Below are 24,050 nucleotides of genomic sequence, written 5' to 3' on the forward strand. Positions count from 1 at the left end.
TATACTCCACCCTTAGCTATAAAACAGTACTTAATGTGCATAATGATGACCCATTGCGGAAAAAACGTAGTAGTCACTACAGTCTAAGGGAGAGGGAACCTTTGATGCTTAAAAGGGTAAACTTCAGGTATCTAGGAAATATATTCCTCTCTGGTAACTTTGGATAAATGAATTGTAACGACTGTTCCCAAAGTGTTTGTGAGAAGAAATATCCCAAGATCATAAACAGAATCTTCATACACGATTATTTTTCCACTGCTTTAAACTAAATTCAAGCCAGCATAGAAAAACTGTCAATCTTAACTTTCATAGATACCCAAGGAAATTACAAATTTTAAAAACTTCTCATACTATGACTTTGAACAACACATGTGGATTGAATAATTTAGAGTGACAGGTAATAAAGAATGTTACTGAGCATTCTTAAGATGTAAAAACCACCTTTCCCTAAAAAAAAAAACCAACCAATAAGTCTTCTAATAAAACAGGATAAACTGATTATGTACAAAACAGGAGGAAAACTAGAATATTTTTAATCTGTTGCACTTAACAATTTCAATAGGTATATATGTGAAAAAGAAAAGCAGCACACAACTTAGGCAAACACAGAGCAAGCTGGTTGAGTAATTTACCATAAAAGTTTTTCTACCATACACTCTACCTAGGTTCAACTTTTAAATCTGAAGATGTCAGCTCTTTTATAACACGGGCTTTTATTATGGAAGTCTTTTGTTGAAAAAAGAAAGGTTGCACTTAGAGAACAGACCCTGGTGTTTTGTTGTGTTTTGTTTTGTTTTGAAGAACAAGAGAAAATTGTTTCACCAATTATCTTGAAAAAGCTGACTAGGAAACATATAATATCCTTTATCATTTTAGAGGCTTTAAAATGTGAAACTTTTCACACAGAACACTGTTTGTAACAATGTGAAAAGTATACTGGCTACACTTTCCAACAACATGTAAAAATGAATATAAGAAAAGCAAGTCTTTATTTGCAATTAACTGTAACTTTCACATGTCTTTCCAGGAGGGATGCAGTCTCTGCTAAAACTCTAAAAAGACAATACTTACTTACTTATATTTGAAAATTGCTGTTACCTTAGTTCATCTTGTACAATTTTGACCCCAAACTTGATGTTTTACAGAACACGCTAAATTTAAGATGTAGAGTGAATTCATAATAACAGTTCATATAATAACCGATTAGAAGTAAATACAAAGTGAATAACCGCAAGTGAAATTTCACTATACTAGACATATAGTTGTGATTATAAAGCTCTTCCTTACCTGGACGCTCTTCAAAATAAACTCACTTTTCTCTCTCACATCTTTAAAGGGACACCTCTTAGAAAGCATAAGCAAGTGAGCAAGAAGCTTATTCAACCCATCCAAAGAAACAGCATTTGAAAGCCCGTCTGATGGACGACAAGGTGTCTCTTTCATCGAACGAAGATACTCGGTTTTTCTCAAAATGATTTGCCTAATGTTTTCCAGGGCTGTCTCTCTAATTGTTGAATCTCTACTGCACAGTCCATCCCATCTCACTTCATTCTCTCCTTCAGCCATGACAATTGGAGATTTTTCTTTGCAGCCTTCAGTTACCTATCAGCATGTCCCCAAAAGCACTTTGTTTTTTTAAAATGAGAAATGTAAGAATAAAATCAGAGAAATCGAATCGTCATGAAAACACACGTCTGGGTGACATTTGGAACCATAAATGTCTTTTATATTGATGGCTTTCAACTGGTCTACAAGGGGCAGTCTTCTGGTTGGAGACCGGAAAAAAAAAAAAGTTGGAAAGTTGAAACCTTACAGCGCTGGCTTTGCTGGACAGGCAGTCCTCGGGGAAGTGCTCTCCTCCGTCTCGCGGGGTCAGCGGATATCCTCACGTTGTGGAGCTGTCAAATCCGTGCTCTGCCCAAAAAGGCTGGTAACAGTTGAACGTCCTCCAGCCATTCGGGTTTTTTTGTCTGTGCAGCCACCGTGCTCGGGGGAGCGTTCCCACCCCGCCCCTCCTCCGGCACCAGTCCCCGCCCTCCGCCGCTCCTCCCTGCGCCTCGGCGGCCGGCCGGGCGCTGGCTGTGGAGGCTCGCCGAGCCCGGGCTCCCTGGCCGCCGCGGCCGGAGACCAGGCGCTCCTGGTGCGTGGCAGCCTCTGGCAGCCGCTGTCTCGGCGGCGGGGTTGGAGGAAAGCGTCTCTGGTCCCGCCGATTCCGGAGCCCCGGGCAGACGCTGCTTCTTTTCCAGTCCCTGCGTCCTCGCCCACCGCCCGCTAAACCAGACGGGCACAGGGCAGCCTCGCAATCCCTGAGCGCGGGGCTGGGCCGCGGAGCTGGCGGAGCCGCAGGGCCCAGGCGCAGAGCCCGCCCCTTCGCCCGGCCCCATCGGTGGGGCTTGGCCCAGAGGGCGGGAGCAGGGAGGGGAGATGGGGTCCTTACCCCCCCCCAGTCCCTCCCCTTTCTCCGCCCGGCACAAACCAGGAGCCGCCCCTGCCCCTGCGCCCTCTTCCCCGCCCAGGCAGACGCAACCCGCAAAGGCAAAGCCATTGGAAAAGGCCCCGCCCTCCGGCGGGCTACCTCCAGACCCCAAGTCCGCGCGCGGCCGCTAACCGAAGCCGGCTGCCACGCATGCGTGACGGCGGGCAGGGCGCATGCGTCTTCAGAGGCAGTTTGCGCCTGGGGGCGTTTTCCGTACCTTGATGTTTGGGTTGTCCAGAGTGGAGAAGGGGGAAGAAAAGTAAGGAGGAGTTGAGGTACGGTCTACTGAAACTGTCACAAACAAGAGAAGCACAGCAAGGGAAGAGGACACAGATGCACTCCTGGGAGAAACTAAATCTCAATTTAAGATTAGCCTAAAAATAGCGTCTCTTTACTATGCCAAACTCCAGATTTAAGAAGGCAGGGCGTCCTCGCATTGACTTCTGGGAAATGTAGTTTTGATGCTGCCGGCGCGTTCTGTTTGCGACAGAAACTATAGCCCCCAGGAGCCACTGCGACGGTGCCTGTGGCGGCCTGCCGAGCCAACGGTTAGCTCGGACGGAGATTGACTGAGAGCGTCGGCTTGGTGAGCACTGTAGGCTTGGCTGCCGCTTTTCCTTTGACAGGATTTTTCCTTCCAACATTTCCTCTGAGATTTTGGAGACGAAGTCATCTAGGGCTGCCCTCCTTAGTCTAGGGACTTTTTCCAGTAATCTGCGTGGGAAGGACTAGTGCGGGTGCCCAAGCCCGAGGGCGCTTTGAGGCGAGGAGTTGGGAATGGTCGGGATGGTGCGGGTCGGAGGGAGCGGCGGAAGGCCAGGCAAGAGGGATGCTGTGGCCCGTTGTCCACGCTGCTGCGTTTGCTTCCGCCCTTTGAAGTGAGCTGGTGCGGCCTGGGTTAGGAATTCCTGTGCAACTGCACCTTCGTTTGCCATTGCATGGAGCTGTTCTGTGCTTTATTTGTTCAGTCAAATGAAATCCCAAGCGGGGCTTTGAAAGCGAGTTGTCAGATCCATTTGTATGAGACTAAAGGGAAAAGAGTCCTCAGTATTCCTAAATAGGAATTTTTGCAGGCTTTAAGGCTAACTATTGAAAAAAGACCTATAAAAATCTCCGAAACTTAGTATATTTAAAAGATTCAACCATTTGTTTACGAATTACTGTTTGTTTTTAACAAGTCATTCCTCTTGAGAAAAGTTGAGGTGGGAAAGGCCGTCGGTGGACTGATTTTAATTTTTCACATTGCAGAATAGATGTGTTTCTGAAAATTTAGCCTCTTTAGGTACTGAGAATACAACAGTGAAAAAGACAGCTCCTATCTAGAGAAACGAATGGTTAAACATACAGTTACAGTATTGTGATATAACTGGGGTGGCTGGAAAGAAGATCACTTAGCCCAGTCTTGGAAAGTCAGGGAAATCTTCAAACCAGAGAAAGAGAGGGCCGGAAGAACAGCATATAGTGAGGCCCAGAAGTGAGAGAAAGAGAGTACTTTCAAGACACTGTGATAAGCCGAATCATCTATATTTTGGGAGCGGTATCTTTTTGTGTACTGATGTACTTTGAAGGCGCACAGAGACAGGTACTGTGAATTTTCCAGATAGTTCCTGAAAGTGGCCTTTCCTTTAATAGATGTATAGTTTCAATGAATTGGTCTAATTTGGAAAGCCTCGCTACATTCTAATGCTACTGGTTTAAATCAGAATTTAAGAAATGAGAACTTCTTATGATGTGACTTCAAAAAACAAACAAAAAAGCCATTCCTTTTTTTTTTTTTCTCATTTTTGGGCTCATCTTCCTTTGTCCAACCCACAAAGTCCAGGTTCCCTTTTTACTGCGTAGCTGAATATGATCTCATCCATACTCATGGTTTCACCACCACATATGACTCTTAAATGTATGGCTCCATCCTGCTTTATTTACCTTTCAGTGTTCATATATCCATCTCCTTGATGTTTCTTCTTGGATATCTCAAAAGCACCTCAAACTCCACATGCCTAAAACCAAATGCCCGATTATCTCCTGTGAATCTGATTCTTTTCCACTGTTCCCTATTTCAGTTAAGGACATACCACCTACTTGTGAAATTTGAGATCTGAACATTATTCTTTATTTCCTCCTGTCCTTCATACCTATATAGTCAAGTTATTACCAAGTCCTGTCAATCTTATCTCTCAAATATCCCTCAAATCCATCCTTTTCCCTCGTCTATGTAGGTGCAATCTTTTCCAAACTGCAGTAGTCTCTTGCCAAGACCATTGCAATAGTGATTTTTCATTCTGGCCTTTCTCCAGTAGTTCTCCACACAGCAGTTAGAATCATCTTTTCAAAATGCAAGTCTGATCAGATTTTGTCTTAAAACCATTCAGTGGCATTCTGCTGCTTTTAAAGGCAAAACTTCATGAAGCCTAATGTTATTTGGTCCCTTTCCACTTATCCAGCCTCACTTAATCTACCACTCTCCACCTGTCTCTGCTTCAGCCATACAGATCTTTCTTGTCACTGGTTCTCATATTGCCTTTCATCCATCATTCACTCAACAGATATCTGTTGATTACCTACTGTATAACAGGACATTGAGGGTATACCACCGAGCACAATATACGAAAGTCCCTACTCTCATAGAGCTTGCATTTTACTAAGGAGAGGTAGACAACACATATGTAACATATACAGAAAATGAAGGCAAATGCAGTGGATAAAAATAAGAACCCACTGGGAAGGGGAATGGGAAGTGCCAGGTTGTGGGGGGCAAGGTTCACTTTTAAATAAGGTGGTCAAAGAAGATCTAATCAAGAAGGGAACATTTGAGGGATCTGTATTGGAGGAGAAGTAAGCCATGTAGATGCCTGGAGGAAGAACGTTCACATGAAGGAAACAGCCACTGCAAAGGCCTGTGGGCAGGAGCAGAAGGCTCCGGGCCTTCATGTTTGAGAAATAGCAGTGTGGCTGAGGCACAATGATCTTGTGCAGGATGGGAGAATAACATGAGGTCACAAAGGAAGGAAGTCATGTAGATGATTGAAAGGACTTTGACTGTTTTTTTTGTGAGGAAGATTGGCCCTGAGTTAACATCTGTTGCCAATCTCCCTCTTTTTCCTTGAGGAAGATTGCTGCTGAGCTAACATCTGTGCCAATCTTCTTCTAGTTTATGTGGGAAGCTGCCAGAGTGTGGCTTGAGCGGTGCTAGGTCCGCGCCCAGGATCCGAACCTGTGAACCCTTGGCTGCCTAAGTGGAGCGTGTGAACTCAACCACTATGTCACTGGGCCAGCCCCAGGACTTTGACTTTTTTGATTGAGATAAGAAGCCATTGGAGGTTTTTGAGCAGATGAGTTGCATGATCTGACTTTTTTAAATGATTACTTCTTTTCAGTTGTGTTGAGCATAGACCAAGGGGAAGCAAGGGTAGAAGCAGAGATACTAGTTAGGAAGCTAATGTAACAATCCAGGTGAGAGATGATAGTGGTAACTTGGACCAGGGTGATAACAATGGGGGCAGTGGGAAGAGGCCAGAGTCTGGATATATTATGATAGTAGAGCCAACAGGTTTTGCTGACAGATTGGATATGAGGTATGAGAGTATAAGAGTCAAGAATGACTCCAAAGTTGTTAGTCTGAGCAACTAGAAGGAAGGAATTGCCATTTAATACCATGGGAAAGTCTCCAGATTTGTATATGGGGGTTAGATGAGAAAGCAGGTTTAGTTTGGCCATGTTAAGTTTAAGATGCCTCTAAGACATTTGAGTAGAGGTATGGTGTAGGCAGTTGGTTAAATGAGTCTGGAGATGAGGGGAAAGATCTGGCTGTAGATATAACTTTGGATTTCATGGTAGTGTTTTGGTAACAGTTAAAGCCTGAGAATAGTTGGTGTCACATAAAGAGGCACTCTGTGGAGTTTGGATCAATTTGGAGCTATCTGCAAAGGTGACTGTGCTGGTGCGGCCAGTAAACAGAGAGGAAAACCCACAGATTGTGGCGTCCTAGAAGCCAAGTGAAAGTGGTTAAGGAGGAAGGAGTGCTAAGTTATGTCAAATGCTGCTCTGGGTCAAGTGAGATGAGGGTTGCTGATTGACTAACACATTTAGCAATGTGGAGGTCATTGAGGATTTTGAGAGCAGTTTTGGTGGAGTAAAGGATGTAAAAGCCAGATAGATGTTTTATTTAAGAGAGAATGGGAGAAGTGGAGACAGTGAGTATGTATGCAGCACCTCTGGTACTGTTTTCTTTGTCCAGACTGTTCTAGCCTGTCTTTGACTCTACCTGTAGAATTTAGCTTAAATATCACTTTCTCAGAGAAATTTCTCTCTGATTAAATGCCCCTATTATAAGTAGACGTTTATCATACCATATGCCTTTACTTGCGAATAGTTACCAATGTAGTTTTACAGTTGTCTGTGTAATAATTTTGTTAAAGTGTGTCTGCTTCTAAAGCTTAAGCTCACAAGAGCAGTGACTGTGCCGAGTTTTGCTCATCATTCCCAGCTCTGAGCAGAGTGCCTGGCATCTAGTATGAACTTAATAAATGTTTGATGAGTGAATGAGTAAATGGAAGAAAAATGTAGGGTCACCGAATTTTCAAAGGTATTGCATATTTACCTATTATTTGCAAAAACACAAGATAATGGATGAAAGAAGGTACTTTATAATGAAAACATTTTAGAAAATTAGTCTTAAAAGAGAGCAAAACTTTCATTGTTGGTGAATTGTGGTGTTCACCCACATGAAATAGGAGTTGCTAATATTTTTACTATGTTTCTGCATACCTCATCCTGCTACAGGATAGTAGGGTATATATATGTAGAGTATATAGAGAGGAGTTGCTGCTTATGAATAGTGCTCTGGTCAAGGAAAAAGCTAACTGGCTTGTCTCCAAGAGACCTTCATTATGAAATTCATTGATGAATTTACTGTGAAAAACCAGAGCTCGTAAGTCGTGTGGGCTTAGAAACACAATCTTGCTAAGTGCACCGGAGTTTGTGAGATTTGGAGATTTGTATATGTCCGTATGAGTGATACTCACAGGTGACTAATAAATTTATCAGGATGCCAATTTGTTAATGTTCTTTGAGATATTTGCCAAGTAGATAGCATACATACTGATTCTCTGACCAAGGGGTTTTCTCTGTAGGAAAATTACATGAGAAATCAGCAGGTTGGTTAGGAGCTTGAAATCAGAACAAAGGAAATTACATGTATGTTGTGGTCACTTAATAGCATTAAGCTATGAGAACTTCTGGATTAATTGCCTCCAATTTTTGCCTCTGTTAGTTGCTTTTTCTCTTTTTCCATTCCTGACCAACTCTTCTTTTAGATGAAAACGTTCTTTCTTTAAATATGTAAGAACATTTATATTGCAGCCTGGTCTCTTGTCTTAGAGCCATTCTGTCTCTATAAGCTAACTTGCATATATCTACTCTGGTCCATTGTATACTGATTTATAGTTTAGTCCTCAGAGAGTAATCTTATTTGCAAGTTTTCCTAGGCCCTACATATCATATGGGAGTACATTGATCTTGAGCTCAGCAATGAGGTCTGAGCTAGAGATATATATTTGGAAACTATCACCCTATCAGAATATTTTGTTTTATTTTGCTTTTCAGCTACCAAATCTTAAGTGCTTACTATGATTCAGGCAATCTGTTAAATGCTTTGCATGTGTATTATTTTATCCTTACATAGCTAAAAAAAAAAAAAAAAGGAAGAATTCCTCCAAAGCTTACTCTTAACCACTATGTTAGCATTATATTATAACCATGGGAGCAAATACGATTGGTTATGGAGAGGATGCAGGATAAGAAAAGAGCCTGGGTAGTCTGAAACTAACCAGAGAAGGAAGAGAATAACCAGGAGGTGGGAAACCAAGGGATTTGAAAATTTCAAGGAATGACTAGTCAATATGCAGAATGCTACCAACATGTCTAGAAGACTAACGTTTCTAGATGGATGGGCAATTAGTAGTCCCTGTTACACTACAATGTATGCTTCTGTCATATATTCCCATAGTAATATTGAATTACTGTGCTGTATTGAGATAAAGATTGATGGACTTGACATGGCCTGTAGGGTAAACCATGCTGCTCTCTGAGGTTAGGAGAGTTTCTCTTAAAGGGCTGGCATTTCTCTTATTTAACTTCTACCAAAAAGGTAGGTTCCAGATCAGGAAACTACAACTTGGATAAAAGGATTTAAGTAAGTGGGGATGGGTAACTCTGAATCTCTCTGGGCTTCTCTTTCTTAGGTTTAGTCTTTAAGGAGGGGATTTGGTACGCATGGATTCTTGCGTGGTAGGTGCTAAAGTAGAACTCACCAGTTGAAGGTAGATTAGGAACTGGGATAGAATGGGGCCTAAAAGCCACAGGGAGAAAATCCTAACTTTTAAGATTCACTACCTGCTTTCCTTTTGGTGTCTGTGCTTTCTTCCCCTTTATTTTTCTCTAGCCTTGGTAAAGTCTTATTTAAATATTATAACTTTATCTTTGCTGTGTCAAGACACATAAGGGAAAGAGTCATATAATCATAGATCTAACTAGGCAAGAGCATTAGAAGGAGAGCGGCATCCTTCTCCCAGTGAGGCTGGTGAAAAGGGGCAGTGATAATGAGATCTCCAAAGGGAAAATGAATATTGAGGACAAGAATTGGAACTCATGGATTTAACTCATAAGTTGTCTTTCTGCGTGTGGTGTTTCTTTCTCCACTGTCAACCTCAGAGGATCTGGGTTTTATTTATTAAAGAAAGCAATGCAGTTTTCCTATCGAAAGTTCGTCAGTAACATTGTTCATTGCGCTTGCAGGGAATGGAGGGATGGAAGCCAGACATTTGTATTCATTTGTTCAGTATTTATTAAAAACCTACTATAGACATGCTCTGTGATTGGCACTAAGTTTACAGCAGCATACTTAAGAAGCTGCCCTTAAGAACTCCCCTTAAGAAGCATACAGTCTCCATGGAATGTAGACCATTCTTTGAAGAAGCTTGGCTGAACAATGAGGGATGGAGATAGGGTAGTAGCTCAAGGTCTCTGTGAGAGAGAATGAGGGAAGGGTGACGTTTTAGGAGGTAGAATCAACAGGATTTAGTGACTGTTTGGATAAGGGAGCTAAAGAAAATGCCTGGGGTGACTACTATCCAGGTGGTGAAGAGTAACTCCTTCCGTTAATCAGATTAGGGAATATTCTAGGAAACCAGTCTTGGGGTGGAAAGATACTGAGTCCAGGTTTGGACTTGTTAATCATCTTGTTTGAGGGACTTATGAGTCATTCAGGTGAACAATACCCAGTACTGCTTCTGAACAGCTTCTGTACATCAAACCCTAACTGTTGTTGTAAGATGTAGCTATAGATTCAAATAGAAGAGCATGGACCTTGGAGTCACAGAATCTTGGGTTTGAATCCCACTCTACTTCTTACCTAGCAGTGTGAATTTGGCCAATTGTTTAGTCCCACTAACTTTGGATGTGAACGTGAGATAGCCTTATCTTCTTACCTGTAAAAGGAGGATAATACCTACCTTCCCAGGACTGCTGTGAAGATTTAATGAGTTATAGTTTTTAGATTAGCATCTGGCATGTGTTGGCACTCAAGAAACAGTGCTTTTTTAAATGAGCATCTTTATGTAAAATATTTGTCCTTCAATTTAAGGTTAATGAAATATTTATAAAGTTCTCTATAGTTGAACTGAAGTGCTATTTTGTGTAATCCCATTATTGTTGGCATTCTCTAAGACTTTATAATGAGATACTTGAATTATATTTCATTTTTTCATTTTTACCTAATTTACAAATTAGTTTTAATAATATTTTGCATTTTAAGCTTCTTAATTGAAGAAAGTTACCATAAGTAGAAATATGGCAATTATGATTTTTCTCGTGAAACAGCCGCATAAGAGATTATATTTCTGAGCAAGGACTCTGTGTGCAGCTTTGTTGCAGAAATTATTGAAAACACCATATTTCATTGGTAACATATCTATATTATATAAAAAGTTTAAAGAATGTCTAGTTTAGGAAAATATAATTGCCGATCACATGAAATTTTATTTAATGTGATAGAGTTTTACACTGTTTAATTCAGAGTTCTTATTTTCATAATGTCTGCCTTATTTTTGTTGCAACAAATAAAGTAAATAGATGTTATAGAATTTAGAACAACTTCTTTAGGTCAGTAAATTTTCACAAGTACATTTTAGAAGACTGTTTGGGAAACAGGATTGCTCATGGCTGAAAACAGATAGAGATGTTTTGCTAACTTTGGAGAGGAGCCTTCAGCATAGCATTTCCTGAGACCATTGACTTTGGAGTTAAACCTTCAAATCTGTGCCTCTGCTGTTTACCTTAAACAGATTGCTAACCTTTCTAAAACCCCATTTTCTTCATCTAGAAAATACAGTACATCTTTTTTTGTTATATTTCTGATCTTTGCATATACCAAATTTAGGATCCTTGGGTATGCGGTTTTCTCTATTTCACAATGCTTATACCTGAGATTTTCACATGGCTGCCTTTCTCACTGTGTTGGACTCATCTCAAAATCCGTATCCTCAAAGAGGTCTTACCTGACCATTCTAGCTAAAGCAGACCACCTTTTATCCTTTCTAATCTTCTTCACAGCAGTTCAGTCATCCACTCAAACATACTTGTTTGTTTGTTTCATGCTTATCGTGTGTTCTTCCACATGAGAATATGAGCTCCTTGAGAGCAAGGACTCTGTCTTGTTTACCACCGTACTCCCAGTGCCTCAAACAGTGATTCACATGTTGTAGATGCTCCCCAAATACTGGACCCACTGGCTGACCACCTACCTCATAGTCTTCTTAAAACAAGACCATAAAATAATGTATGTAAAGCACTTAAGTGCTTGGCACCGTTTCTTCTGTGTGTTTGTTTTCCTATGCCCCATCTAATTGTAAAAAGTTTTGAGACATCTCATATAGTTTAAATCACTTGCCCCAAAACACATAGTTAGCATATGGCGGAGCCAGAACTGGAAACCATGCCTATCTGCCTCCTGACAGAGCTCGGTGTTCTTAACTTCTTTACAGTGCTCTGTCGCATCCCTCAGAAAGAGGGGCTATGCGGAAAATGGGAGCTGGGAGCTGTTAGTGCAGTAGCTTTTTTTCTCATTACAGATTTTTTTGGGGAGGGATTACCAAGTATAGAGCTCAAATCCCAAGTTAGAGCTCAAATGTTCATTCTTTTGCCTTCCCTGAAGAAAGGCTTTCTGCTTTCTTGAGGTGCCACCTCATCAGATCCAGTTGCTTAGCCTCTTCTTTTCACTTGTGTTTAAAATGGAAGAATCAAAACGTAAGCTGAATTCTTTATTCTTTATACCCTTGCTGTGTTTAATAATAAGACCTCAAAGGTCTGACTTTTAATGGTAGCCCAACTCAAGCATTAACAGGACTGAACTGAGTTGACAACTCCCAAAATCCGTCACAGCCCTGCTTTTGAGCTTTATCCATAATAACAGATTGCAGCTGTGGCCCGAGCTCTTCTTTTTCTGTGTGACTTTTGGCAAGTCTCTTTATCTTTCTGGCCTCAGAGTCTTCATCTGTAAAATGAGGGGAGTTGAACTAGATTTTTTTTTCTTTTTTTCTTAACTAAAGTCTATAATTTGCATTAGGGCTCACTCTCCTGTTGTACATTGTATAGGCTTTGACAAATGCGTAATGTCACATATCCATCATTGCAGTATCATACAGAATAGTTTCACTGGTCTAAAAATCCCCTGTGCTCCACTTATTCATGCCTCCCTCCGTCTCCTTGAACTCCTGGCCACCACTGATCTTTTTTCTGTCTCTATGGTTTTGCCTTTTCCAGAATGTCATATGATTGGAATCACACAATACGTAACCTTTTCAGACTGGCTTCTTTCACTGTGTAATATGCCTTTAAGTTTCCTCCTTCTTTTTTCATGGCTTGATAGCTCATTTCTTTTTATCACTGACTAATATTCCATTGTGTGAATGTACCACAATTTGTTTATCTGTTTGCCTTTTGAAGGACATCTTGATTGCTTCCAATTTTTGGCAATTATGAATAAAGCTGTAAACATTTGTGTGCAGGTTTTTGTGGACATAAGTTTTCAATTAATTTGATAAACAACTAGAACCATGATTGCTAGATTGTCTGGTAATCTCATGTTTAGCTTTGTAATGAATTCTCAACTGTTTTCCAAAGTGGCTGTACCATTTCGCATTCCCACCAGCAATGAATGAGAGTTCCTATTGCTCCACATCCTCATCAGCACTTGGTGGTGTCATTTTGGATTTTAGCCATTTTAGTAGGTAAATAATGGTATCTCATTTTAATTTGCAATTCCCTAATGTCATATAATGTTGAGCATTTTTTCTTATGCCTGTTTGCCACCTGTATATCTTCTTTGGTGAGGTATCTATTCAGATATTTTGTCCATTTTAAAGTTGGGTGGTTCATTTTCTTATTGTTGGGTTTTAAGAGTTCTTTGTATATTTTGGACAAAAGTTCCTTATCAGTTATGTATTTTGCAGATATTTTCTCCCAGTCTATGGCTTGTCTTTTCCTTCTTTTCACAGTGTCTTTTGCAAAGCAGAAGTTTTTAATTTTAATGAAGGCAAACTTGTCAGTTTTTCTTTCATGGATTATTCTCTTGGTGCTGTATCTAAAAAGTCATTGCCAAACCCAGGGTCATGTAGGTTTTCTTCTATGTTCTCTTCTAGAAGTTTTATAATTTTATGTTTTAAAATATAGATTTATAATCCACTTTGAGTTAGTTTCTTGTGAAAGGTATAAGGTCTGTGCCTAGATTCAATTTACATTTTTATTAAAGTTTCTGCTGGGTCTGAAACTATTAATTATTGTGATCAATATTATTAAAAGGTGAGAAACTTAAAAACAAACAAAAAAACACAGTATACTGACTCTTTACAGCTATGTAAGTTTTGTTCTTCAAAGCTTCCTTGGGAGAGAGGCTTGAAGTCAGCCCAAAGATGGGGCCAAGGAAAACTTTATCTGGAACACATCACAAGAGCAGACTCACAGTTCCCTGTCAGTGCTGCTCTCTGGTTATCTATTGTTAACATGTGCAGTTGGCTGAGTGCTATACATGCAAATGGTTACTCATGGAGACTTCCTACAATTAGGAATATTTTTCTTCAATTGAAACACGCTGTTATTTATCCACATTGATGTTTCTTTGTTACTCTTCTGCTTAGCTGTACAGGTTTGTAAAAATCTACCTGTGATTTCTCCCCAATAATTTCACCATTTTATACTGTGAAATACTGAAGCCATCTGAACCTTAAATATCTCCTTAGATGATGACTGACTTCAATTTAAGTTTTTAAAGGAAGGTTTCCGAATTATCTTCCATTTAGTAACATAAGCAATTTTGTATCCAAATGCTTACTTGGTTTTTCTTATTTTGGTTTGTTGGAAAATAGCTTGTCAACCAAGTATTATGACTGTACCCTGGTGTATATGTGTATGTGTGTGTTGCCCAGATGAATCATAAAGGCTTTTAAATTGTGAATCTTTAGATTTTAGTTTTAAGGTATCCTTTACAAAATTGATTTGAATTCTTTCCTTCAGATTGATCGGAACTATGTTCTTTTCAGCCTTTGAATGCCTACTTTCTGAAACATTGTCATACTTACTATTCTCAGAATACAGTCTTTCTCTTTTTTTCTTGTTATTTTGCTTCTATCTTTCAGGAATAAATGAATAAACCACTTAAATCAGGTTTACTCTTTAATAGTTTCTCTAGTTCTTCTGTCTTTTGATGTCTCCATATTTACGTTAATGTGCTTTGAATGTCTAAATCGCCAATATTTCTGGCATATTGACTTTTTAGGAAAAACAATAGAATTATTTAATCTATATTCATTTTGCCCTTACTGAAAGATTTGTGAGCCAACTCTCGCATATACACACTTAGGATATAAATTTTATAAACCAGTCTTATTGCTGGCTTCATTCTAACTTCTCTACCCTTGTTTTTCTTATCCACATATTTTATGTGCATATATACAGAGAGGTAAGATATTAAAATTTTGTATCATTTAAAAAATGTTAAATATTTCAAACAAACAAAAAATAATATAACAAACACCCTTTTACCTATCCCCTGAACAAATGTTGTTTTGCCTTATTTGCTTTATTTGTTTATTTTATTTAATTAATTAATTTTTTTTGAGGAAGATTAGCCCTGAGCTAACATCTGCCGCCAATCCTTCTCTTTTTGCTGAGGAAGATTGGCCCTGAGCTAACATCTGCCGCCAATCCTTCTCGTTTTGCTGAGGAAGATTGGCCCTGAGCTAACATCTGTGCCGATCTTCTTCTACTTTATATGTGGGATGCCTGCGACTGCATGGCTTGAGAAGCAGTGGGTAGATCCATGCCTGGGATCTCAACTGGCAAACCCTGGGCCACTGAAGCGAAGCACAGGAACTTAACTGCTGCACCACTGGGCTGGCCCCATTTTATTTTTTTTAATAGAATAAATAACTACATATGTATGAACGTGCCCTTGGCACCATAATATATTGTCTTTGTGGTTTTAAAAAGTTTTATATAAAACACATCTTATGATATCTGTCATTCTATAACTTCCTTTTTTCACTCAACAGTATATTTTCAAAGCTCATCTGTGTTGCTAAATGCAGATCTAGTTTTCTAATTTCAGCTGCTGTATGGTGTTTCATTGTGTGAATATGACACAATTTATCCGTTCCCCTGTTAATGTATATTTAGGTTATTTTTTCATTTTTTTCTACGCAAGCAAGGCTACAGTGAACATCACTATACATATGTCCAAATTATCATGTGCCATTTTCTGTAGGGTTCATTCATAAATACTGAGAAGTGGAATTGCTGAGTTATAAAGTATATATACAGCATCACAGTTTTCAAATTGTCTTCCAAAATTTTATACCAGTTTATACTCCCAGCAGCAGTTCATGAAAATTTCCATCTCCCCACATCCTTGCCAAATATTGACTGGTTTTTTAAGTTCTTGTCAATCTAATGGGTGTGAAATAATATTTAATTGTTGTTTTAACTTGTATTTTCCTGATAACATTACATTTGCTAAAGTTGAGTATCTTATTGGTTTTTAGCTACTCGTATTTTCTTATCTGTTAACCACTGTTCATATCTGTTATTCCTGTATTAATTGAGCTGTCTTTTTCTTAATTATTTATAGGAGTTGTTTCTGTAACTTGAATACTAATCTTCTATCTGTTCTATATGTTGCTTTCTTTTTAAACTTTGTCAATAGTGTCTTTTGTTGTATAGCAAGTTTTAATTTTAATATAGTTTTTATCACTTTTCCTTTTCCTGTTTGTAAGTTGTCTTGTGTATTATGAAATCTTTCTTACTCAAAGTCTGAAACATATTCTATATTTTCTTCTAAAACAGTTAAAGATTTGTTGTTTACATGTAGGTGTTCAGTCCAGCTGGAGTTTATTTTTGTGTTTGGCATGGAGTAGAGTTATATGTTTAGTTTTTACAATATGGGTATCATGTTATCCTGGCACAAATTGTGAGTAGTTAATCCTTTCCCCATGAAAATGCCGTCTTTTTCATATACCAAATGGCCATGTATATCAGGGTCAATTTCTCAACTCTTTTCTGTTCCATCAATCTTTTTGTCTCACCTTGTGCCAGTACCACTATTTTAATTACTAAAGCTCGATAATAAAATTTTTTTCTATAATAAATTTTAATAACTAGAAGAGCAGTCCGTTCTCCTTGTTCTTTATCACAAAAATTTTGCAAATTTGTATTTGGCATTATCCCTACGGTTTTTATGGTTTCTGACTATTGTGTGAGTATGTTTTAAAATTACATTTTCTAGATAGATTATCCAGATTGTCTAGGCTTTTCTATGTAGATAATCATATTGCCTACAAGTAACAATTTTGTTTCTTCGTTTTAAATTCTTATCCATCTTATTTTCTTTTTCTGTTTTATTGCTATGGCAGGATTTCCAGTTTAGTGTTGAATGTTACCACTGATGGTGGGCATCCTTGTTTTCAAATGGTGCTTTTAGTCTCTGAGGTGGACTTTTGTTCTTGAAAAGAAGTGCTTTTAGTTTGTGTTAATTAATATTCAATTTATTAAAGTTGTAATTTTTAAAATATAATTATTCCTAAGCCTTTGAGTTTAACTTAAAATTTTTACTGGATCAGTTTTTAGATCTAGTAGTTTTTGCATGAAAATAAGGATTTTGACTTTTTCTTTGATTAATGTTCAGTTAACTAGTATGTCTAGGAGATTAAATCTTCCTTAAACATGTAATAGCACATTTAAATTCCTTATGCATTTCAAACTATGTTTTTTTATTTAGTCTATCATATTTTCTCATATACTTTAAACAGCTATCAAGGCAGACTTCAGTTCTAATAAGCAACATCTTCCTAAGTAATTAGGCAACTTTTGTAAATCTAATACATTAGACATATATTTAATAAATCTGATTTTTAAAATCATTTAAAACATTTTTAAAAACCCAGCTGCCATTCACCACTATGGCCTGAGTGTTCTCTTTGTTTCTGGCACCTGGACATCTCCCTTTCTTGCATTTGATCTTGGTTCTCTCTCTCTCTCTCTCTCTATATATATATATATTTTTTTTTTTAAAGATTGGCACCTGAGCTAACAATTGTTGCCAATCTTTTTTTTTTCCTCCCCAAATCCCCCCAGTACATAGTTGTATATTTTTAGTTGTGGGTCTTTCTATTTGTAGCGTGTGGGATGGCACCTCAGCGTGGCCTGATGAGCAGTGCCATGTCCGCACCCAGGATCTGAACCAGTAAAACCCTGGGCCACCAAAGCGGAGCGTGCAAACTTAACCACTTCGCCACGGGGCCAGCCCTGGCTATATATTTTTAAATGTTATATATTGTCCAATATTTCTGTATTTAGGTTGGAGGGGAACTTGGATATTTTTATATTAATTCAACATTTTGATCAGAACTTTTCACATTTTGTTTTACCTTCTTTTATTATATGTAATTTTATGTCACTTAAAAACCTTTCTAGAACAAGAGTGTTGTAAATAAATACCTGTTGAAATAATTTAAAATATATATTCTTTAAATTTTTGAAATCTTCACTTAATGGTTGTCTAGGTAAGATCATCAAGGTATTCACAAAGATATTCACTGTAATGACAAATGTTCAATTGTGAGCCAGGGTTTAGAACTCAAGAATTATGGTAAAAGCTTCAGTGAAAATTCAACATGTTTGTAAGTTTGCCTCTCTTTTAGTAAATTTTAGAAATGGACGAAAACTTCAAGATTACTTCAGTCAACCGTTTTATTTTATATAGAGAGAGAGTTATGGAGAGGTTAAGCTACTAATTAGGGTAAGGTCACAGAACTAGTTAGAACCTAATATTATCACCACCGCAGTGAGTCTAAATGTAATGCTTCACCAGTCAGTAGTAGTGCTTGGGAGGAGTCTCTGACACCAAGTCTTATAAAGACTACGGTATTTGATGTTCTTCACTTTTCTCCTTTTGTTTGAACCTAATTGCATTTTCTCATATTCCTCTGTTCGAAAAGGGACAGATGATGGTTGTGAGACCCTCTGTTGTGATATGTTCTTTTTTTAGACTTTATTCATTTAGAACACATAAGAGACAAATTCTATTTCTTGTTCCAAAATAATTTTATGCCAATTATTTGAATTTTGTTGGTCAATTTTACTGTCTCTTCTATGAACTCTTCTTATCTTGTGAGTTATTTTAATGAAAAAATGTTATAGTATCTATTGAATAAGTTCTCTATATCATAATTCTGTCAGGTACTTTTTCCTCTTTTTTTTCTTTTTGTTGAGGAAGATTGGCCCTGAGCTAACATCTGTGCCCGTCTTCCTCTACTTTATATGTGGGACGCCTACCACAGCATGGCTTGCCAAGTAGTGCCATGTCCGAACCCACAAACCCTGGGCCACCGAAGCAGAATGTGCAAACTTAACTGCTGTGCCACCGGGCCGGCCCAGCTGTCAGGTACTTTTGAAGGTGTGCTACTAATTTTTTGGGGCCATTTAGTCAGATGTACCAGAGAGGTTATTTACTAAATCAAGTGAGTTTAAATACTTGAACATTACAGTCTTTAACCCTTTTTTATAGGACAATCTCTTTTCTTCCTTTACTCGCCTACACTGGGAATATGAATTTCTGTATGTGCAACAAGGCTGCTTTAGACAGTTTGCTCTTTGTTATTTCTGTTATCAGTTGTTATTTCATGTTATCAATTACATACCTCATAACATTTTGATAGCTATCTCTTGTGTAGAGCTGCTTTGCAAATTCTGTTCTGTGGAATACTAATCTCAAGAGGATCCTCAGAAAAGGTGTCTGTTGCAAATAAGTTTGGGAAATGCATTCTCTATCCCTGTTTCGGAAATTCACAATGATAGTAGAATATTAAATATATTGACAAAACTTGCAGGTGAAGAAGTTGGTTAATTTTGTTTTACTCATTTCCCCAAATTTATTTGCCTGGAAATCTATTTAATTTAGGGAGTAACTCCACTTACTATTCTATGAGTCTAGTATTCCATTTACCACATTTGGTGAATGCTTTAGTGAGGTGTAGACCTATAATCCTTAAATATTAGAATGGTAAGTATATTTCTTTCTTTTTATTTCTTTAAGTCAAGTTATCTTTATAATTTGTTTTCTTCCTTTATAGCATGGATCATCCCCTCTCTCCAAACCATTCCCTTTCCCAGACCAAATGTTTTTATTTATTTAGCTCATCTGTAATGAGCCCCTAGGGAGCACATACTAGAAAATAGGAAGACGAATAAAATACAGTTCTGTCTCTTGAAGACCTAACACGCTGATTTGAGAGAGCAGCAGAGCCATCTCTAACAGATACCCTCTCACATCTGTACGTAGTTGTAGAGATCCACGATCAGCACTCTGCATTTACTCATTTAATAGCATGAGAAAAATGTTCTCAGTGTATACTTTTATAAAGACTTTATTCATTAAATCTAAGATGCCAAAGATTATAAGGTACAGCGTTACTTTATGCACCACAGTAAAAGAAAAAAATGTCGCCAAATATAATTTAAAGATGAATCCTTTTTACAGAGAAGTAAAATGTATGCATTACGTACACTAATAATTGTTTGTTAACTATTAGATGTATTTTGTTTTATGTGTTTCTACTGCATTAGTTGAATTAAGTGCAGCAAATACTTACTGAATGACTATCATATAATAAGTCCAGCGGATAATAGAATAATGAATAAGATGTCCCTGCTCTTAAGGAACTATAGAGGAAAGTAGATGTGTGCAGACGTTGCTAAAATGAAACTATGTTTGTTAAAGCAACTAAATTACATCAAACAAACTATTATTAATATGTTAAAGATAATGCTAAATTAATGACAGTTGATGGCATTGTAAAAGTTATAAATTACCAACTTCAAAAGCCATCTATTGTTAATTTTTTATTCTTTCATTGTTAGAGGCAGTTGGGGAGTTAGTAGGGAGGAGGGAGAAATGGAAGGAAATATTTATTTGGGGGTATATATGTATATGTTTATTTATTTATTTTGTGCGTGTGAGGAAGTTTCACCCTGTGCCAGTCTTCCTCTACTTTGTATGTGGGATGCCTCCACAGCATGGCTAATGAGTGGAGTACATCCCCACTCGGGATCTGAACCTGTGAACCCGGGCTGCTGAAGCAGAGCACGTGAAACTTTAAGCATTCTGCTGTGGGGCTGGCCCCTGTATGTTTTTTTAAAGGAGAGAATAGAGTTTATTTTAAAGATATTTGATGTTTTTCTCAGTTGTTATCTCCACAGTAGGTATATTTGGAGGAAAAACAATTCTGGTAGTTTAATGTTTGTTTTCTTTGGAAATTTTACAAATTGAATTGTACTCAGCCAAACATGTTTCTCTGTGTGTGGATTTATGCAAGAGAAAAGTGTTAACTTTAGGCTGGCATGTGTCTGCTATCAGCAGTTATGTTAGGCCACTCACTGTGAGTGTGTGCACTCAGGGAATGCAAACTTATTTTAATTTTGGCTTAGATAAATAGCATTAAGAAAATAAATCTGTTAATTTTTTTTTGATCTGAGGCAAAATATAGGGAAAAATTGGATTATCTATGATTTATGGAAGGCAGTACAGAAATAGAAATGGCACCACATTTAGAGTCTGGAGACCTGATTTGAATTCTGTGTTTTTACCATTTATTAGACTTGTAACCTTAGGCAAGTCAGTTAATCTTTTTGCCTCAGTTTCCTCATGTGTTCAAAAATGACTTTAGTAATAGTAATGCCACTTTTTAAGGTTGTTAAGACAAAATTTGATGTGTAAAGCCTTTGTAAATTATAATACTTTTCAAGTACTAGTTGATAATTTTTACATTTTGCCTGTTAGTACAGATACAAAGAATATACTGTGTAAGACTGCATATATTTTGCAGAATTGAGTCTTACAGTTTTGATTTATCTGTATTTATAAGGGTTTTCGTTAAAAAAATAGAAGGTAAATTTGTTTTAGGTATTTCCTAGAATCTCACTTTCTCCCTAAGTATTTTAGAGATACTATTATTAACAATGTGGTAAGCAAATTGATATCTATGTTATTCTATTAATCTATATATGCAGAGTTTCTATTTTTTCTAGGTCTAATTGTCATAAAGTTTTAATAGGAAGATAACCAAGAGAAACTTTGTCTAAAATAGAGTATCATAGATTGGAGACATTCTCAAGACATGGTGGGAATTGTGACTTTAAGACTTTTGCCTAAGTGTAAGCAAAGCTCCAATAATTTCTTAATTTAAAACAGCTCCAGGCAATTTGACAGTGTGTATCAGAAGCATTAAAACTGTCTTTAACCTAATGATACCATTTCTAGACTATATTCTAATGAAAAAATTGGTAACTTACATAAATATTTATCTCCTGCCATTGAAAAAACTGTACTTTAGGGGCCAGCCCGGTGGCGCAGTGGTTAAGTGTGCACATTCTGCTTCGGCGGCCCGGGGTTCACCAGTTCGGATCCCGGGTGCGGATGTGGCACCGCTTGGCAAGCCATGCTGTGGTAGGCGTCCCACGTATAAAGTAGAAGAAGATGGGCACGGATGTTGGCTCAGGGCCAATCTTCCTCAGCAAAAAGCGGAGGATTGGCAACAGATGTTAGCTCAGAGCTAATCTTCCTCAAAAAACTCCCCAAAAAACAAAAAAACACTGTACTTTAAAAGAATATTTAATGATACAAGAAAATGTTTATCATGTACTATTAAGTAGAAAGGCAATTTACACAATAGATACCAAAATATTAATAATATTTTAACAATCTCAAACTAGTAGAATTTACAGTGATTTTTATTTTCTTCTTCAATTTCCAAATTTTGTAGAATGAGCATGTATTTCTCTTGTAATCAGAGAAAAAAAACTATATATATTGTTTTTGCTTTTGTTTTTTGTCTGACCTCTTTCCAAATACTCTCAGTCTAGTCTCTTAGCTAGCACAGTAAAATATTATGGATTTATATATAATGTAAGTATAAGAAGTTGTAGGCAGTATTCATGTACATAAGAATAATATTATTAATGATGGAACTTATTGTAAATGCCTTTGGCTGTACTTTGCTTTTTCCTTGCTACAACCCCTCTTTGTCTTTTCATAAACTGTAATTTGCAGCTGACAGGCAATTTTTAAGTGAAGGATGAAAGTTGGTCATATTAAAGGACGCTGGCGCTGTCTTAACTGGGGCTCATCTGGGCTGGACTAGCAAACTTAGTCAACCACCATGATGAAAGCAGCATTGGAGGGTCAACCTCACTTTTTGTAGGACACCAAATCTGTACTAGTTTAGTGCAAGATCAAAGCCCCAAATTGGTTAGGCATTGCGTTTATTTCCCCCAAGACTGTGACTTCTTCCTCTTTCCTCCTCCATCTCTTAGCAAAAAGTCTGGCACATGTTAGGCACTAAGCAAATATTACTGAAATTTAAATGGAATGAAAACTGAAAATTATGCAGGTTCCTAACATTAGCTTTATTGAAAAGACAGCTCAATATTAAATAAAGCAAATTATGCAGACACACTCACAGGTATCCTCTATTTGGATGCAAGAGAAGTTCTCAGGAGAAATAAAGATCTCTTATGTTTAGCCATCATAGAGTCTCCTCTATGCCTCTTGTATTTTGGCTGCTAGGGGTACATTGGAAGGCCCTCAGCACTTTCAGCATTTGGCACAGTCAGCTAGAAGTAAAGGATGCACATTGAAACTAATGAGGAACTGGAACATTTAAAGAGGAGGGTGATATAAATTTTCATTGGTGCATTTTAAGCAAAATGTATTTTGATCGTCTTAATTAAGCTTCCACCTCAGCTAGGCAGGAAAATCAGGTTTTGTCCTTTTGCCCTCTGTGCTATTCAACAACATAAGCTATTTCTCATGTTAAGACCTTAACAGCTGTGCCAACAAGTCTAGTTTGAAAAAAAAATAAGGGCTTAATGGTATCTCTTTACAGATCAGCCTGTCAACAACTTTGTCCATCAATAGATTACTTCAGCCTTTTAGAACAGTTGTTCACTTTAGACATATGGGTCAAAGTCAGCGTGGTTAAGATACTGCAGCTTGCTGATAAGAATAAGAATTGGAATTATGAATATGGAGCTCAGGATGCAAAGAAGAGCAATGTTATGACAAACCTAGGTGTTTGTGTTGCTTTTTGACAGAATAACTCAGACACTACTGTTAGTGACTAGAGCGCTCTTTTGTCTGACTTGCATAGACATCTTCCTTTTACCTTTTTTTTTTTTTGAGGAAGATTAGCCCTGAGCTAACTGCTGCCAATCCTCCTAATTTTTGCTGAGGAAGATTGGCCCTAAGCTAACATCCGTGCCCATCTTCTTCTACTTTATATGTGGGACACCTACCACAGCATGGCTTGCCAAGTGGTGCCATGTCCACACCCGGGATCTGAACAGGTGGACCCTGGGCTGCCGAAGCAGAATGTGCACACTTAACCGCTGCGCCACCGGGCCGGCCCCCATCCTTTTACCTTTTATTGGGATAACTTGTCAGCAGGACTTAGAGTTCTGCATGGCTTTTAATTTGTTTCAGTTTAGCAAGCATTTTTAAAGTATTGAATTAGGTGCTAAGATTACAAAGATGAATGAGACTTGATCCCTGTCCTCAAGGCTTTCAGTTTAGTGTGGAAGACATGAAAGGATTATTTCACTGTAATATATTAAACATATAGGTATGCACAAAAGATAGTTAGCCCAGCCTCAGGGAACCAGGAAAGGAAAAGCTTAATGGAAAGATTAACTGATAAACTGTCTTGCATAAAGGGTAAGAATATTCTAGGAAGAGAGAACAATAGGAACACTAGTAATGTGTGTCCACTCAGTAGAGGCAGGAGAAAAGAACTAGGCAGATAGAGAACAGGTCATGGAGGGCCCTATATGCCCTGCTTGATCTTTATTCTGAAGACAGTAAGGAGTCACTGAAGAGTTTTAAGCATTGAAATGACATGGCTGGATTGTAATTTTAGGTAGATCACTCTAGAGGCAGAGTAGAGGACAGTTTTAATGGGACAAGATTAGTATCAGG

The 24,050-nt window shown here is 38.0% G+C and overlaps 2 protein-coding genes across 51 annotated transcripts in view; one reads left to right on the forward strand and one right to left on the reverse strand.

The window, feature by feature from the left end:
- The window catches only part of SESN1 (sestrin 1), a 105,647-nt gene extending 103,042 nt beyond the window's left edge, over positions 1-2,605 (reverse strand). Inside the window, exon 1 of one of the 2 annotated variants that reach the window (XR_011522607.1) lies at positions 1,288-2,357. Coding sequence is in view for 1 of the 2 variants with exons in the window: in XM_008520567.2 (XP_008518789.1) it covers positions 1,288-1,566 (279 nt within the window). In the remaining variant the exon portion in view is untranslated. Of the gene's footprint in view, positions 1-1,287 lie in introns of both variants that reach the window. The other variant, XM_008520567.2, reaches the window with a different exon arrangement.
- Positions 2,603-24,050, forward strand: part of CEP57L1 (centrosomal protein 57 like 1) — a 74,328-nt gene continuing 52,880 nt past the window's right edge. For 12 of the 49 annotated variants that reach the window (XM_070559253.1, XM_070559260.1, XM_070559250.1 and 9 more), the window contains exon 1: positions 2,982-3,062. Coding sequence is in view for 2 of the 49 variants with exons in the window: in XM_008520509.2 (XP_008518731.2) it covers positions 4,032-4,058 (27 nt within the window). In the remaining 47 variants the exon portion in view is untranslated. Of the gene's footprint in view, positions 4,059-24,050 lie in introns of all 49 variants that reach the window. The other 37 variants (XR_011522621.1, XR_011522618.1, XR_011522612.1 and 34 more) reach the window with 16 other exon arrangements.

The sequence above is a fragment of the Equus przewalskii genome, chromosome 9, assembly GCF_037783145.1.
Source record: "Equus przewalskii isolate Varuska chromosome 9, EquPr2, whole genome shotgun sequence".
Lineage (NCBI taxonomy): Eukaryota > Metazoa > Chordata > Mammalia > Perissodactyla > Equidae > Equus > Equus przewalskii.